The sequence below is a fragment of the Trematomus bernacchii genome, unplaced genomic scaffold (genome assembly GCF_902827165.1).
Source record: "Trematomus bernacchii unplaced genomic scaffold, fTreBer1.1, whole genome shotgun sequence".
Lineage (NCBI taxonomy): Eukaryota > Metazoa > Chordata > Actinopteri > Perciformes > Nototheniidae > Trematomus > Trematomus bernacchii.
Window position 1 is genome coordinate 1353833 of NW_022987714.1, and position 16089 is coordinate 1369921.

General features: G+C 39.8%; 1 protein-coding gene across 1 annotated transcript; it reads left to right on the forward strand.

Moving 5' to 3' along the window:
• The first annotated feature begins 560 nt into the window (after positions 1–560).
• Positions 561–14530, forward strand: hps5 (HPS5 biogenesis of lysosomal organelles complex 2 subunit 2). Its single transcript, XM_034142021.1, has 23 exons — positions 561–725; positions 2474–2603; positions 3013–3123; positions 3239–3303; positions 3405–3597; positions 4198–4328; positions 4698–4916; positions 4989–5060; positions 5220–5308; positions 6001–6179; positions 6805–6963; positions 7213–7372; positions 8287–8404; positions 9641–9799; positions 9954–10022; positions 10102–10859; positions 11573–11693; positions 11783–11932; positions 12012–12131; positions 12339–12452; positions 12538–12644; positions 13177–13468; positions 14185–14530. The coding sequence occupies exons 2-23, from the start codon at positions 2496–2498 to the stop codon at positions 14243–14245; spliced, it is 3555 nt and encodes a 1184-aa protein (XP_033997912.1). The 5' UTR covers positions 561–725; positions 2474–2495; the 3' UTR covers positions 14246–14530.
• Positions 14531–16089: the final 1559 nt, after the last annotated feature.

The window sequence follows — 16089 nt, forward strand, 5'->3', positions numbered from 1 at the left end:
ATTTACTTAAGTCATATTTTTTTTTACATATTTGTACTTGAGTATTTCTATTCAATGTTTTACTCTAGATTTATTTTAACACTCACGGTTAGTAGTTACTTTGTACATCAAAAACACAAATATGCTGATATGGTATAAAGCAACGGGACATTGTGCACAAGAAGATCTTTTTGAGATTAATGGATTTGTATGCATGGTCCTTGTTCAATAAAGAAATATATATATATGAGTAAAAAGAATAATATGAGCTAAAAACAGAATGTAAAATTAAGTCAGAATCAGAAACGGGTCTATTGCCAAGTAGGTTTACACAGGAATTTGCCTTGGTGTACGTGGTGCATACTTTAACATAGAACTATGTTTATGTAAAGAAAGATAAATTGTAAGAAAAGTACTAACAAAATAAAACGATTATAACTATATTTACATGAACTATAGATATACCCGTACAAATACCGAAAGGGATAAAATACTGCTTATTTTAGTAAAAAAATATATTACTTTCACTTTCAATGGAGTATTTTAAGATGTGTCCCAACACTGGTTGTGATAAAGCCTCCAGCAGGAAGTCACCAGCTGAGCCTGGACAGGTCGCCTGGCTGCGGACACACAGGCGTGAGACTCACCGCTGTCTTTCCACAGAAAAAAGTGAAGAAACCCAGCGATGTGACGGGGTTTTGGTGTGGATCTGTAGACGGAAACACTGCTGTTTCTTCTGACATTTGGTGAGTTTTTAATGACAAAACCATACGTGGTCCCTACATCACTATCTTAGCCAGCTAGCATGTTTGCTGACTTGTTATTGTAAATACAGAGGCGAGTTTGCGCACTGAACTAACAGTCTTCAGATGTATCTTACTTTGAAGAAACCTTTATTTATACCTAACAAAGCCATGTCGTTCTTATAATATTGTGTTATGTCTTTCTGGGTCCATTAGTTTGATGGTAACGTTAGCATCAGTGTCAGCAGACATGTCTCGTGATGCATGGCAGACAGACGCCCCTTTTTAGTTTCAGAAAGCAACTGAATCAATTGTAGACATTTTATTAACAACTAACCATAAGGAGCCCGACAGTGATTTACTTAGTTAGTTTCACTCACTAAAACTAAGGTATACTGGATTAAAGTAAGGGTTAGTAGAAAGTAGATGTACTTAAGTAGTACACTTTTGAGGGACTTGGACTTTACTTGAGTATTTCAATGTTTTGCTACTTTCTACCTCTACCCCACTACAATTCAGAGGTAAATTGTGTACTTTTACTCCACTACATTCATTTAATAAAATGTAATTACTTTGCTGATTTGTATTTAATATGTGAAATATAATCAACCCTTAAATAAGACTTTAGTTACATCTGGAGCAAAATTCACAAGTTACCCTGCAGTATACAAAGTCATTAAAACTAGCTGCACCTTTACCAGCTTTGATAACACTTTAATGCATCAATATTTATAATCAAAACATATAATATATATTATTATATTATGTTATTATGAAATGGGCTGGTCTGCACTACGAGTACTTTTACTTTTGGAACTTTAAGTATATTTTGATACCAATACTTTTGTACTTTAACGATTTGATTGCAGGACTTTGACTTGTAAAATAGTATTTCTACACTCTGGTAGTTCTAAGTAAGTAAACATTTGTTTACCGTTATAGTTAACACATTAAAGGTACTTTCCTTGGGTTTTTACTATAGAATTTGATTTGTAGGCTACTTCTAATCGGTGTTGGATTAGGTACTCAGATCCCTAATTCGAGCAAAAGAAGCAATACAGTTAACAACATCTCTGTCTCTGATTAAGACTCCGTTTACATGGAGACGGTTTGTGTTGTATCTGCTACTTTTCTCTTTCGTATAGTCATTTTGAGCATCCAAGCATAGTCATTTGCAAGGACTGAGCTGGTATGAGTGTACATTTTCCTTAGGTCTGATCAGCACATCTGTAACCCTACATACCTTCCTGTAGCAGACATTAGAGTGTTAACAAATACAGAGACAGAGTTCAGAGGTGACTGTTTCTTCTCACCTTCTTTTGAAATATTTGTCAACATAAATGCTCTGGAGCAATTATGTTCTGTCCTTTTGTTTTCGAAGTGTTTTTTTAAATGTAGAAAACACACTGATGGTTTTTACAGTTATTCAAATGATCTGCAGTTTTTGTTCTGCTTCCTCATATGTTGGATTTAAAAGTCAATCAAAGCCAAACTACATTGTGTTGGATTTTGAGCTGAATGGCGTCCTGGTAAAAAAACAATTCTTTAAAAATTAACTGAGACTTCCAGGACAGCAGATATTTGAACAACAGTTTTGCTGCACTAAAGATGATAACATGTTTTTACCAGAATGGAGACGGTGTAAAGTGAAGTCATGACTGGTCAATTTGAGAAAGTAGGTGCACCGCTGAAAGTCATATGATGTGAAGCAGCTCACATTTGTCATACTTTTCTGTCTTATTGTCTCCCAGTTGTAAAGGATCAGCAGTGAAGATGCCTCTGATACCAGTTGTGCCAGAGAACCACAGTCATGTCCTGGCAGAGTTTGACTGCCTCGATCCGCTTCTGTCTGCTCTCCGTTTAGACTCTGGCAGGCTAAAGGTAGGTTTTACCATCACATGTCTGAGATTTATGGTAAAATCACACATAATCAATATTAACGGCTCTTATACCACAACCTTGAGTATCTGCCAATACTGAATGGCATCTGAAACAGTCTCTTTCCTTCTCCTAAACAAGTATGGACTTCTTAATATATTTGTAGGGATACACTTTTTTGGGTTTACCTTTTTATAATTGATTTATAGTGGTTTATTATTCATTATCATACATTAAAAACCCAACATCCCTTAACAGACCTTGAGGGCAGAAGAATATTTAGAGGATTGAAAACGTCAGATTGGCTTTTGAGAAGTGACTACACTAATGATGCAAATCACAACCACTTATCACCAATAAATTGCACATTCATCAATGTAGAAAATTAAACTCTATGTACTCTTTGTTTCAGTGTACCTGTTTGGCAGTCTCAAGGAAGTGGCTCGCATTAGGAACATCAGCAGGAGGGTTGCACCTGATCCAGAAGGAGGGCTGGAAACAAAGGCTCATCCTCACCCACAAGGTAATATGTGACCCAGAGTTCACTCTTTTTCTGTCACAGCTACACAAAAAGAAAATACAATGTTAGTTTATTTGTATTTCTTTTAACTCCTAACCCTTGGTGCATTCTTCTTCAGGAGGGATCTATTACTCAGGTGGTGTGTTGCCCTCATGATGAAGACTTTATCGCGGTTGCAACAAGGTTAGAGTCTATCCATGAAATAAAGATATCTCTCACATACAGTACTGTATCTCTGTGTCTGGTGTCGCCTGTATTGTTCTCAGTGTGTGTCTCTGCTGCAGTCAGGGTCTGGTGGTGGTGTGGGAGCTGCAGCTGGAGCGGAGGGGTCGTCCGGAGAGAGTGAGTGTCTCCTGGGAGCACAGAGGCCAGACCATCACGTCACTCTGCTGGGACACAAGCACACTCAGAGTGTTCGTCGGGGACACGGGAGGCAAGGTGTCCTTTCTGCGTGCGGGATCCTCCAAGCTGGGCAAGGTATTAGTGGCTGCTGATTCACAACAACTGTTTGTGTGTGAATGGCTTAAGGCTGTACCGAATAGGTCAAATCATCATTCTTAATGTTGACATGCAAACTCTCAGCCACAACGCAGACTCTATGCATTACATGAATGCACACAATGTACAACAATATTTTGTATTACTGCCGATTTTTATTCCATATTTTATTCCTTCTTATTCCATTCCATTGCAATGTAAATACTGTTATATTTTACTATATTTTTTATTATTTTTAATATTTTTCTACCTATGTTTTTAATTCTTGTCTTACTTTTATGTATGCACCACGACACCGAGTCAAATTCCTCGTACGTGTCAACCTAACTGGTAATAAACCTGTTTCTGATTATGATTCTAAATCAACATTTCAAAACATTGAACATTTCTTCTGATAAAGTAAGTATTTCTGCACAGTTTCAGTAAACGATAAGGTTCTTATTAGTATTATACTATTCTAGTGGTTGTTCTGTAATATTGTGTTGTAAGGTCAAAATGAATTTGATTAAAACTGTGTTTTAACATGTTCTGATTTATACAGATACCATAAATGTTTGATATTGTTTTCTTTGTGTCTAGGGGTCAACATTCGTTATCTTCCCTGTTCAGACCGTCACCACTGTGGACTCCAGAGTGGTTCAGCTCGGCTACCAAGATGGCCGCCTGCTGGTGTCTTCCTTGAGCCGCTGCTACCTCTGTGACACAGATAGGTGAGGACCACCACAGCTGCGTCTCTTTAGTGGAAAAGACCCTCAACCAAGGTTTTCCTTTTAATGCAAAAATAGCAAAAAATGCTCTTTCAGGCTCTCAAATATGGAGACGTCTTGCTTTTTTCAGTATTATATCATATTAAACTAAATATATCTGGATTTTGGGGAAAACAATACATATTAAAATATAAGTAAGATATTGGGATAGACATTAGTACTATTTTCTAAAATGTATTCGTAATGTATTTTATATCAAATATTAGTGGCAGGCTTAAGATTGGGCTATGGCAAAATGTTGCCAATGTTCATCATTTTGTTAACTCCTGAAAGGAATTCCTGTGTTCTTTTTCTATTATCTCTTGCTTTCAGGGAGAAGTTTTGGCGTGTTGGATATAAGGAGCGTGATGGAGAGTATGGAGCGTGTTTCTACCCTCAGAACAGAGGCTTATTGGTTGGACAGCCCCCCCTGCTGTACTCCGCCCGGCCGGGGTCTCGAATATGGGAGGCCAGCTTCAATGGAGAGGTTCTGAGCACCCATCAGTTCAAACAGCCCCTGGCCTGTCCTCCTCTCCCTCTCATCACCTACAGGTAATGATTGTTCCTGCTTTAAAATGTTCTTCTTTGATTGGCCGAACAACTAACTGTCTTACATTCCTGCAGAGATGAGCCACATTACAACCCAGCACAGAAGAGCCCGCAGTCAATCGCCTTCACTAAACTGCTTTACTTTGGGTAATATTATTTATATATTTCCTATCTTAGTTTTTAGGCTTGTCGATCACTTGTTTTATCATATGCACAGTATTGATTAAGCAAGTGCGTTGATTACACTAGACGACATCAAAAAGAAAACCCTCCCATTATTGTTTATTCACTCACTTTTATTTATAGAGACCAGAACTTGCTGACCTGGACTGACTCTGCAATTTATATCTTCACACCTCAGAACGGACAAGTGCTTCTGTGGACTGAAGTCAAAGGTGTGCTTATCCTGCTTCCTCCTCAAATACCACCAACAATCCTTTGGAGTGGTGAAGCAAATGTTTAATTCATAAACTGTTGTGTTGTGTGGAAGTAGGACCAAAAGTCATTATTAGATCTGTATTTGATCGGTTTTATTTGTTAGTGTGATCAACATTATGAGATATTTTTAACGTTGGTTGATTGTTATGCGTGTACTTGCCCAGTGACTGCAGATGGAAATGAGCTTTTAGCTTTAATCTGGCATATAGCATCTCTTCTCTTTTTTAGATTAATGTATTTGTATGCATGGTCCTTGTTCAATAATGGTGTATATAAAAAAAAAAAGTAAAGGTTGAAAATGTTTAACAATTTAAACATTGATTATACTGTGGTGGTGGTGAAGTCGATAGGGACTTGGCTTGGCAACTGGAAGGTCACCAGTTCGAGTCCCGGCAAGACCAAGTGCTACTGAGGTGTCCCTGAGCAAGGCACCGTTCGCTACACTGCTCCCTAGGCGCCGGACATAATGGCAGCACACTGCTCCTAACACTAGGATGTGTCAAATGCAGAGGAACAATTTTGTTACATAGTACCTGTACTATGAAATGACAAAAAGAGCAATTTATTTTTATTTTATTATTATACTGACCTTTTGTTCCTGTCTTTACTTTAGAGTGAATTGATCCATCCTGTTTTTTTTATTTTGCAGACTTGGTTAATATTGCAGTCTACCGCAACGAGCTCTTCTGTCTCCATGGCAGCGGGCGTCTGTCCCACCTCTCGCTGCTGTCTGCTGAGCGCTGTGTGGAGCGTCTGCTGCGCAGGGAGTCCTGGCCTCTGGCGGCTGGGGTCTGCTGTATGTTCCAGCACACAGTCACCAGCAGCAGGGTGAGACCCCCGCTCTCTGTGTACAGAGAAACCTAGATTCATGGTCTTATCTGGCTAATGTTCTTATTACTTCCTGTGTTTACAAGGATAAAGCAGAATATACCTGTAAAACTGTCTCACCTAACATGGCCTGACTGAAAGAAGAATCAACAATTACCATGTGCTAGATGACTCCTGCTAGCATTATTACACTTTTAATACATCTTTAAGAAGGGATAACCCATTAAAAATCGTAATGTATTTAAATAATGTTGTTGCTAATCATTTTCCAGACTGAGAATAAAATACCCCTAGCACCCACTCGGTATACATAGAATAATTATATTATTGTGTGGCATAGTTTAATAAAACATTTTAATTTAAAAGGTTAAACATCATGCAAAATAAACACATTTGTGGTACTCATGATCATTCAGGACTGATGTTTGTTTTGGACATATCATTGTTGTCTTCTGAGCACATCAGAACACTTTTGTGTGAGGCACCATCATTTCAGTTGAAAGTAAATCAAGCATTTTAGAAATGTTGTATCTTACCTAGATTTCTTATAGTCTGAGTAAGATCTCCCTACGTGATGATAAAGCATTAAGAAGCCTTGCTCATCATGATTCCTGTTTTAATTCAGGCCAGGAAATCAATTCCCATCGACCGCCTGGAGCACCTCAGGTCTCAGCTCAGCTCCAGCACACACCCCGAGCTGTGTGTCCAGCTGGAGGAAGTCATCTCCAAACTGGAGCCTCTGGACTCGGCCTCCAGCAGCCGCAGGAGCAGCATCTCCTCACACGTGAGTTACATTTACTCCCTGCAAATGATTAACTGCGATCTTGAAGCATCCAACTTTCTAAACAACACACTTTTGGTTAGAACCAGCTTTCAGTCTTTGCATCCAGAATAATTCCACATCAAACTAACATCATGCTTTGTATACTTTCCTTCAATACATGTATTTTCTATTAGCTCATTATGACTCAAGCATGCAGCCTCTGCTTATTTGTCTGTAATCAATGGGTTTGCTGATATCGTCATTATCCAGGAGAGCTTCAACGTCCTGGACTGTGGGATCTATCGTGTGATCAGCCGCAGAGGAAGCCAGTCGGACGAGGAGACGAGCTCCCTCATCAACCAGTCAGCGTCCGAGGAGGAGCGCCTCAAAGAGTTCAGTTTTGTGCAGGAGGAGGATCAGGTGGATCATGGTAAGAGAACGCCAGCTGCCTATTAAACATACAGTGAGCTCGCTATAGAAATGCCTTATTTCAATTCAGAGTGGTTTTTCGATACTGCCACCTTAAGAGCTGACACATTTTATGAATGAACAGGTCGTTTTTAAATGTTATTATAACTGATTATAAATACTAGTTATAATAATTGTATTATTATAATTACCAGTATGAGTTTTTTGGACATGCTAACAAACTTTTGTAACAATGAAAATCATGGAAACCAGTTATTGACTATCTTCTTCCTAAAAACACTTTCTTGTTTACCTCTACTTTTTCTTTAATCTGCACAGGAACAAACTTCTTTTCTGCCTCTTCTTACTTTAATTAGAAAAAGAGTGAAGTTACTTTCAGATTGATATCATCTACTACTCTATTAAAATACCTCAATATAAAGCCAAATTAGACATTTGTAATTTTGAGCATCTGTCGCTGCTAAAACATGTATTATTAAAAACATTTGAAATGAATTTTACTCTTTGACTTTATCTCTATTGCCATAATAATGAATCTATAATAATTCAAAAACGGTCTTGTATGTTTGCCACTAAGATGAAAATGCTTTTGAAACACACAATAATTGAATCAAAGTGTTGCTGTTTCTGAATCTGCTGAGAGCTAAACGATCACTCTGCCGGCTGATGTGCTTTGCCAGTAAAACCTTTACTTTGGCACGCTGTTAACGTTTCCTGTCTGTTCCATTGCATCACACATAAATCACCATTTTGTTTTTTTTACATTGTGCAGCATTTAATTTACGTTTGCTCTTGAGTGGTGTCTGGCTCCTCTGCTCCATCTGCTTGCGTTATGTCCTCTGCCTTCCATCGTTCCCCTGCCGTATCCATCCATCTGTGTTTGTCCTCTGGCTCTTGCCCACAATCTTCCTTCAGATCCTCAGAGCGCTGAGCGAGTGGAGGCCGAGCGATCCGATTCAGGCCTGCAGTTCCACCTCCCCCTCTCATTTCGCCCCAAACCCCCCCGCATCGCACTGCAGGCCGTCAAAGACAGGTAACATGCAGAGAAATAAAGGACAGACATACTCACAGACTACCTTTCAGATCATATGCATTGTTACTTTTTATTACTTTCCCATTATCATATGTACTTTAACGTCATGCGCAAAAAGGTCCAGAGTGCTTGGAAGTTCAAACGCGTGTAATAATTCATCAGATTGCTTTTTAATGGTGACATAAAAACATAGACAAGTGTGCATTTTAAGATTAAGGTGGTGTTAGAAAAATATCACTCGACACCAGGTTGAGAATCAATGATCAGGTTCTAGTTTATTCTTGCAAGAAGGAGCAGAGTTAAATCACATACAAAGGATATGGGTTAACTCACACACATGAGGTATGTTACTCAAAGGAACAGCAAAAAACGTCAGGCTTATATAGTCCCAAAACACGGAGAGTAAAGCCGTAAAAGGACGGTGGCTGCGGGTGTCGGAATGTCAGCCGTAGGTGAAGGGAAGATGGGACAACTGGATGGGTCATCTGTGACATCTTCTGGACTTCCTTCACGCCTCATAGAAATTAGATATGTAGGAGACAACAAGTATGTGCCTGTCTCCTCATAAAGATCAACAACCTGAAATGCCCTGCCTCCTCCTATCATAAAGAGGCAGCTGCAAGGTCGTACACAGTTCAGAGCCACACATGATATCGGTGCATTAAAACAAACCCAAAGAGTGGAGAAAACAGTATTTCTCCAACAGGTGGTTACAGTCAACACATTATTATTTTATGTTGCTTATTTAACTAAATGTATCTCCTTTTGAGTGTTATTCTTTTAGGTATTAATGTTTCTTATGCACTTTTTCATTTGTATTACTCAATAGTTTAATGAGGTTTTCTAAAATGTTCTTATGTCACGTGTCACAGCAGCAATACAGACATGGAGCTGCAAGACATTAGATATCTTAGATTTGTATTCAACACTAAATGATAAAATATGTCCTTTTCGTAATGAGGGTTGAAACTCCGACAATCACTATAATTGTAAGTGCAGCTGTGCTTGTAGGCGTCTTACTTCCCCTTTCCAGTGAACACGCACATCTAGTTATTTTTAAATGAACATTGTTTATCTGTGGAGAAGCGTGTGGCAGGTTTCATTTCCAAGCATCACACCCATTGTTCATTAGACATGTGAAAACGTTTGTAGTTCTGTTTTCCTTTCTGAGTGTTAACTCATCTAATGTAATATCATGAAGGGTTGTTTTTAATATTCAGTCGTTGTTGTTTTCAGTGTTTCTAGTTTTGTTAAGAAGACAACGGAGAAGATCAACACCCTCCAGATGAACACCCTCCAGATGAACTCTGAGCTCTGGCAGCGGACTGAATTCAGAGAGGGCGGACAGGCAGAAATCTCAGCCACGACTTCGTTCTCAGAGGAAATGGACAATGAGTGAGTAAAGACCTGAACACGTGGACTATAACCACTTTACTGAGACTATGAGAAATAAGTCCTCTACTATATTTGTCTTTAGGACAAGCTGTGGAGTATTAACTTGTTTTGAATACACTGTATCAAGTAAAGTGAATTATATTTGTCATCACAGAGTTTATGATGAAATGCCGACCATAGAGTCCGACATGCAGGATCTTCGGTCCGCGACAGAGCGAGCTATGTAAGTGCAGCCCAGCTTTTTGATAGAATCCAGATTGCATTATTTCACAGCCTCTTTTTAACTTACATTAAAAAATAAGCTCCCAGATTCAAGATCCTTTGGTGCTGCTGGACCCAGACTGCCTGGGGGAAACTCTGCTGGAGTGGCTGGTGGTGCTGGAGCGAATCCTCGGACCTGCTGATCACGGGTCAGCCGCTGCAGGTGATTCAATAACAGATGGTCTAGGAGAAGAGCGTTGGGATTATCTAAACGCCTGCTCAGAGCAACAAGAGGAGTCTTCGTTGTCGTCAGGTGAACCAAGAGAGAGCAAGACAGAGGAGAAGACAGAGGAGAAGAAGACAGAGGAGAAGACGGAGGAGAAGATGGAGGAGAAGACGGAGGAGAAGACGGAGGAGAAGACAGAGGAGGAGAAGACAGAGGAGAAGAAGACAGAGGAGAAGAAGACAGAGGAGAAGACAGAGGAGAAGACAGAGGAGAAGACAGAGGAGAAGACCGAGGAGAAGACCGAGGAGTCTCCTGAGCTCGGAGAAAAAGAGGACCGGTGTGACTCCTCTGAGAAAGAGCATGAAGTTTCAAATGAGACTCGTCCAGATCCGGTCCGAGTGGCGTCTCCTAAACCTGTACCAACGGATCTCCTGGCCGATCTCAACCAGCTGGCCACGCTCTACACGGAGCTGAGCTGCTTCAGGAAGGAGGAGAATGAACGAGCTTTGGGATGCATAGCTTTCCTGCGCCGCTACTTCTTTCTGCTGGACCAGGAGCGTGTGAGGAGGATGTGTCTGCTGTGTCATCAGGAGCAGCCCGAGGCGCAGCGCTCCTTCACCGAGGCCATGCTAGGTCAGAAGCTTCTCCTTAAATCTGTGGTTTGAACTCATTTTTCTGTATTTCGTTTTAAGAATTCAAATGTCACGAATAAAGAAAGAAAACGTAGATAATACAAAGAGAACACACTTCAACAAGCAACAACATAGTGGGCTTCTGCTATTGAAAATCATTTGTATTTTAGTGACCAAATCCTGATTTGATATGCAAGTGTCTCGTAGCTTTGCACCACCCACCAGCCCAACAAAAACAATGTTTATCCTTTTTGAGCGGCTCGTAAAATTTGAACAATTTCTCTAGTCGGGGGATAAAAAGTTGATTTAGCAAAAAGTACAAGTAATATGTTATTTAAAAAAAAATGATCATCATTATTCAAAGATAGTCCTTGAATGTCAGAAATGCTTTTCAAGTTTCAGAGTCAAATCAGTTGAGCAATAATAAACATTCATTCATCATTCAGCCATTTTTAAAACAGAGAATCCAGTCTATGATAGTGAATGTGTTTTCATGTCCAACATTATTACTTCTTATGAAAACTCTTTGCTTTGGAATAGCCAGGTATTGCTTTTCACAGACATGGCTGGGTCTCTCAATTTTTACATTCTACACCCGGTGAATATTCTAATAGTGATATTTCTCTGTTTGATTCTGAGGTAGTGAGAGAATACTGTATTCACTTGTATCTGCAATCTAAAATGTATTTGAGAAACGTTTGTCTTTCTCTGTAGATGTCACTCAGCACAGTAAGGTGGTGGAGGTGATTCAGAGAGGAGATCTGCTGAGGTCTCTGCGCAGTCTGAGAGAGCTGCAGCCCTGCAGTGCCCCCCCTCTCCTCGCTCACTTACACAGGTCAGTACACACATTTATGTTTGATCAACTCGTACTTGTATCACAGTGATCGACGTCTTGTTAAGCAAGTCATCTCTGTTGTCATCCAGGCTGTATGAGAAGCACGGGGAGGCGGCTGTGCGCTCGTTTACGCAGTTTTACCCCACGGTAACTCCTGCTGATATCATGACCATGGCTCAGCAAAGCCACTTCCTGGCATACCTGGATAATCTGGTCCAATCTCGAACTGAAGAGGACAGGTACACATTTAGTTTCATCTATTTGTTAAAGACTTTGAACTCCCCTTGTTGCTGAATTTGACATGTATTTCTTCCTTAGGTTGTCATTTTTGCAGTCCCTTCTTGAACCAGAATCACTCAGACAGGATTGGCTGGAGCTGGCACTTACCCACGATGCACCTCAACGCTGTGACACGCTGACCCCCGATGGAGAGCCCAGGTTGGTCCTGTTTGTGTGTGGAAAATGTCAAAATAGATTTAGGATTATTCATTTTTAACATTCACTTAAAGAGCAGGTTTCCAGTGTGAGATGGATCTAGTTGCTATCATGGGTACATTTCACTTCTGGATTGTATTTATGCCACACGAAGGTACACAAATAAAGTGAAAGTGAAATGTATTAATAAATATGTGACTCCTGCTGCAGGTGGCACTCTCACTGTTTCAGCTGGGGTTACGGACGCCTCCTGTCTCTCCTGATCCGTCTTCCTGCAGATCTGTCCTCCAAGCAGAAGATGGCGGAGACGTGCCGCAGTCATGGGTACTTCTAACTTTCCAAAGTCCTTTTTTGCTGGTTTTTGTTTTGAAGTTTACTTTTTGACATCATGCATAATGTGTGTGTGCAGATACTGGACGGGCTACATCTCGCTCTGCTGTGAGCTGCAGCGCCGCACCGAGGCGTTCTCCGCCATCTGTCGGCTGGATGACATCAGTCTGCTGCAGGAAGCTGGTGGTAAAACCTTCACACAGAATCACAATTATTGTTTCCAATTGGCTGAAAGGAGAGTTCATAACCGCACCATACACCTGGTCAACAGTCGTTCATGTAGTCTCAGTCCTGTCAAATGTCCTTGTTAGTTTTTATTATATTTAGTCATCCATCTTTTTGAGTTGACTAAATGTCTGGACATTTTAGTCAGACAAAACTGTAAACGTTATCGTATAGTTTATTCAATGAAAACGATTCAATACTATTACTTATCATACTACAGTATAATAAACATTCTAGATAACCTAGTCTACCAAAATATAACGTTGTTTCTTTCTCTTAAGCCCTGCTGTTGCTTGGTCCAAATAATGGTCATCCTTTTTTACATTAAGGATCTAGTCATACATCAGTAGAAATCCTTTTTATGAATGACCCTATTGGCACTCATCCCCCAAAGAAACAACCCTAATGAAACATACACTAACTAACTGACACGTTTGAAACATAAAACCCCATGATAGTCTAATGTCTGTCCTGTCCCGCTGTTATTGTCCAGGAGTGGAGCCTCAGACCCTGGAGGAGTGGAAGCTGTTGATCCGGTTGTCTCAGCGCTGCAGCGGGGCCTCAGACTCAGATCAGCTGACCGGTGTGAATGGGAGCGGCTGGTCCAACGGCTCAGAGGACTGTGGAGGGAAGATGAGCCCGGAGACCCTGACCCTGATGCTGGCTCGCTGCGCCGGACCCGACCGCACCATGGCCGTCCTGGAGGAGTGCGGGGTGCAGCTCGACCTTTCACCCCACTCCAAACTGGTCTGTGAGCTGCTGAGAGTGACTGAGAAGAGGCAGAGGTCAGTCAGGAATTACTGATTATTATTTTCATTCATTAGCAATATTATGAAATGCGCCTCTTGAAGAGAGCAGGGTTAAAAAGGTTCAGTGGTTCGGCGTGCGTAGGAGGGGGAAATGTGTTAATTTGCTCATCTCTCTGCATTGACCAATCAGCTCGCTACTCGTTCACCATGAGTGTGACCCAGGTACCACATCAAAATATGTCACGTTGGCTACCCTGAATTCAAAATGGTGGATAATACTGATATCAGGACAGCAGAAAGCCTACACATCTTCTGTGGCAGACTGAAAACCCACCTGTTTTGACTGATCCTTGGCAAATATATAGAATTTTTATTTAAAAAATGATCTGTTCGCTGGGAAGCTCTCAAGAGAGGATTGGATTATTTGAAGCTAATGCAGTAGCACTTTCAATGCTTGGCTCATTGGAAGCTAATACTTGAAGGAATCCTGCTTTTTCATGGTTAAATGCACTTATTGTAAGTTGCTTTGGATAAAACTGACTGCTAAATAAAATGTAATGTAATGTGTTTGACAGTAATCAATTGAGTGTAAAAATCACCTTGTGATATGTAGATTTTGAACCAAAATGTGTGAATGAAGTATGAGATGACAGCTCAGGAACTGCTTCTTCTATAATTAAAGAGAATCAGTTTCATTTGGCTGTTCTTCATCTTGAGGTATTGCATTTCTAAATATTTAGTTTTTGTTTCAGAGCGATGATCCAGACGATGCTGGAGCGCTGCGATCGGTTCCTGTGGTCTCAGCACGCCTAACTGAAGACCAGCTGCAGCTTCTCTACGTAAACAACATAACTAACACTGAAATGTACCTGCTGTGAAGCTGCAACCCAATGTATGCGCTGTAATTAATGTCAAAGCTTTCAAGTTCAATGAAGGAACGTGTCTTCCCAGTAAAAACAGTATTATTACTTTGAACATTGGCACGGACCTTGCTGGATCACGGATACTTTTTTTATGATTTACTTTTATCAAAACTCTTTATATATATGAAAATGAACTAACCAGGTAACACCATGTGAATAAAAACTGTCTATAAGATTATTATAATTTTTTATGTTTTAAGAACAAAATATTTGTCATTAATATGCACGACTAAGAGCAGAAAACAAACACAATTTTAACAGCAGATGTCTTAATGTGTGCTTTTGTTTATTTTCCACAAACCGCAATAAAAATGAAAAACAATAATATATATATTCTTTTTTTACTGTTTATTTATTTTTATTTTTTGTCTTTAAAGTCATATAAAATGCATGTTTCTGCTCCTTACTTTAGTTTTACTGCACCATTTAAAGTGGACCTATCATGCTATATTATAATAATATAGTGTAGGACCATACCTATATAAGGCATATTTATACTTTTTTTTTTTCAAAATACCAAACAGATCATGCATTTTAGCCATGCCTCATTTTGCTCAATTTGACATTTTTTAGCTCTGGATTTGCAAGGGCTGATTCTGTGAGAACAGCACCACCTACAGGCCTGGCATATGTACTACAACGTCTCCAGTGCTTTCGAACGGCAATGGCCGTGGCTGTCTCCTGATTGGTGGAGTTGGCCCAATAGCCGTAGCGCCACTGTCCTGACGTCAGGACAGTGTTAAAATCTGGATCAGTTTTTATCAGATCCGTTGCAGCCCCTTTTTTTAGAGATTTGGGTATGGAGGAAAATAGAGAGGGTTGTGTTTTCTGACACTTTGTGAGTTCCCTGGAACACCGGGGACACATATTCATGTATAAAAGACGTACAAAAGTGCATTTTGCATGATAGGTCCCCTTTAAGTTATCAAAACGGGTATAAAAGAATGTGATCTGACTCTGTATCTACCTTTACGTCCGTGCTTATGTTTTCTTCAACGGGACACGAAGTATTTTCTACATTTCACATGTTGAACGTCACATACAGTGCATTATGGGTAATGTGGAGATAATTTTAATAACTTGGTAACGAAATGGGACTGATGAGTCGGTTGATGGTATCTCACACCTGGAGCATCAAAGGCAGGACGGGGCATCCTGGTGCGTCACTGTTGAGATTGTAAGGCTTTCATTGGGCACAACCGCGCTCTGAGTCACATCATCTACACCCAGTTAACTGACCTTTATTTCTGACATATAATACTTTCTTATGTTCTTCTTCATCAATGTTTCTTCATTTATTTCCCAGAATCCTTGTCTCAACAGTGATGGAGGAAGTATTCTGTTCCTGTCCTTTGATAAAAGTACTATTACCACTCCGTTAAATACCTTGTTATAAGTTATGTGTTGTATTAAAAAGTATGAGTGTATATTTAGGAACATATTGAAAGTAATCAATGCAGAAAAATGATGCCTGACTGTACTAATACTTTATATCATTACTCGTGTATTAATGTATAAACAGGATTTTACTGTTGTAGTTGTGAGGTGAAGCTAATTTCTATTTATTTTATACAGGTTTGCAACTCATTATTTTCATTATGGATCAACGGCCTCAATGTTTAATCAATTCAGTTGCTTGTTTGATAACATTTCTCCAGTTAATATTCCAAACTTGAAAAATATGAATACAAATCCATAAAATAATAACAAGGAAAAGCATCAAATCCTCACTTT

Excerpts from the sequence above, each read along its gene's own strand:
- hps5 (XM_034142021.1), top strand. The coding sequence starts at position 2,496 with ATGCCTCTGATACCAGTTGTGCCAGAGAACCACAGTCATGTCCTGGCA. Across the intron at positions 6,964-7,212 it reads GGAGCAGCATCTCCTCACAC|GAGAGCTTCAACGTCCTGGA; the intron begins GTGAGTTACATT and ends GTCATTATCCAG. Across the intron at positions 12,132-12,338 it reads ACCCCCGATGGAGAGCCCAG|GTGGCACTCTCACTGTTTCA; the intron begins GTTGGTCCTGTT and ends CTCCTGCTGCAG.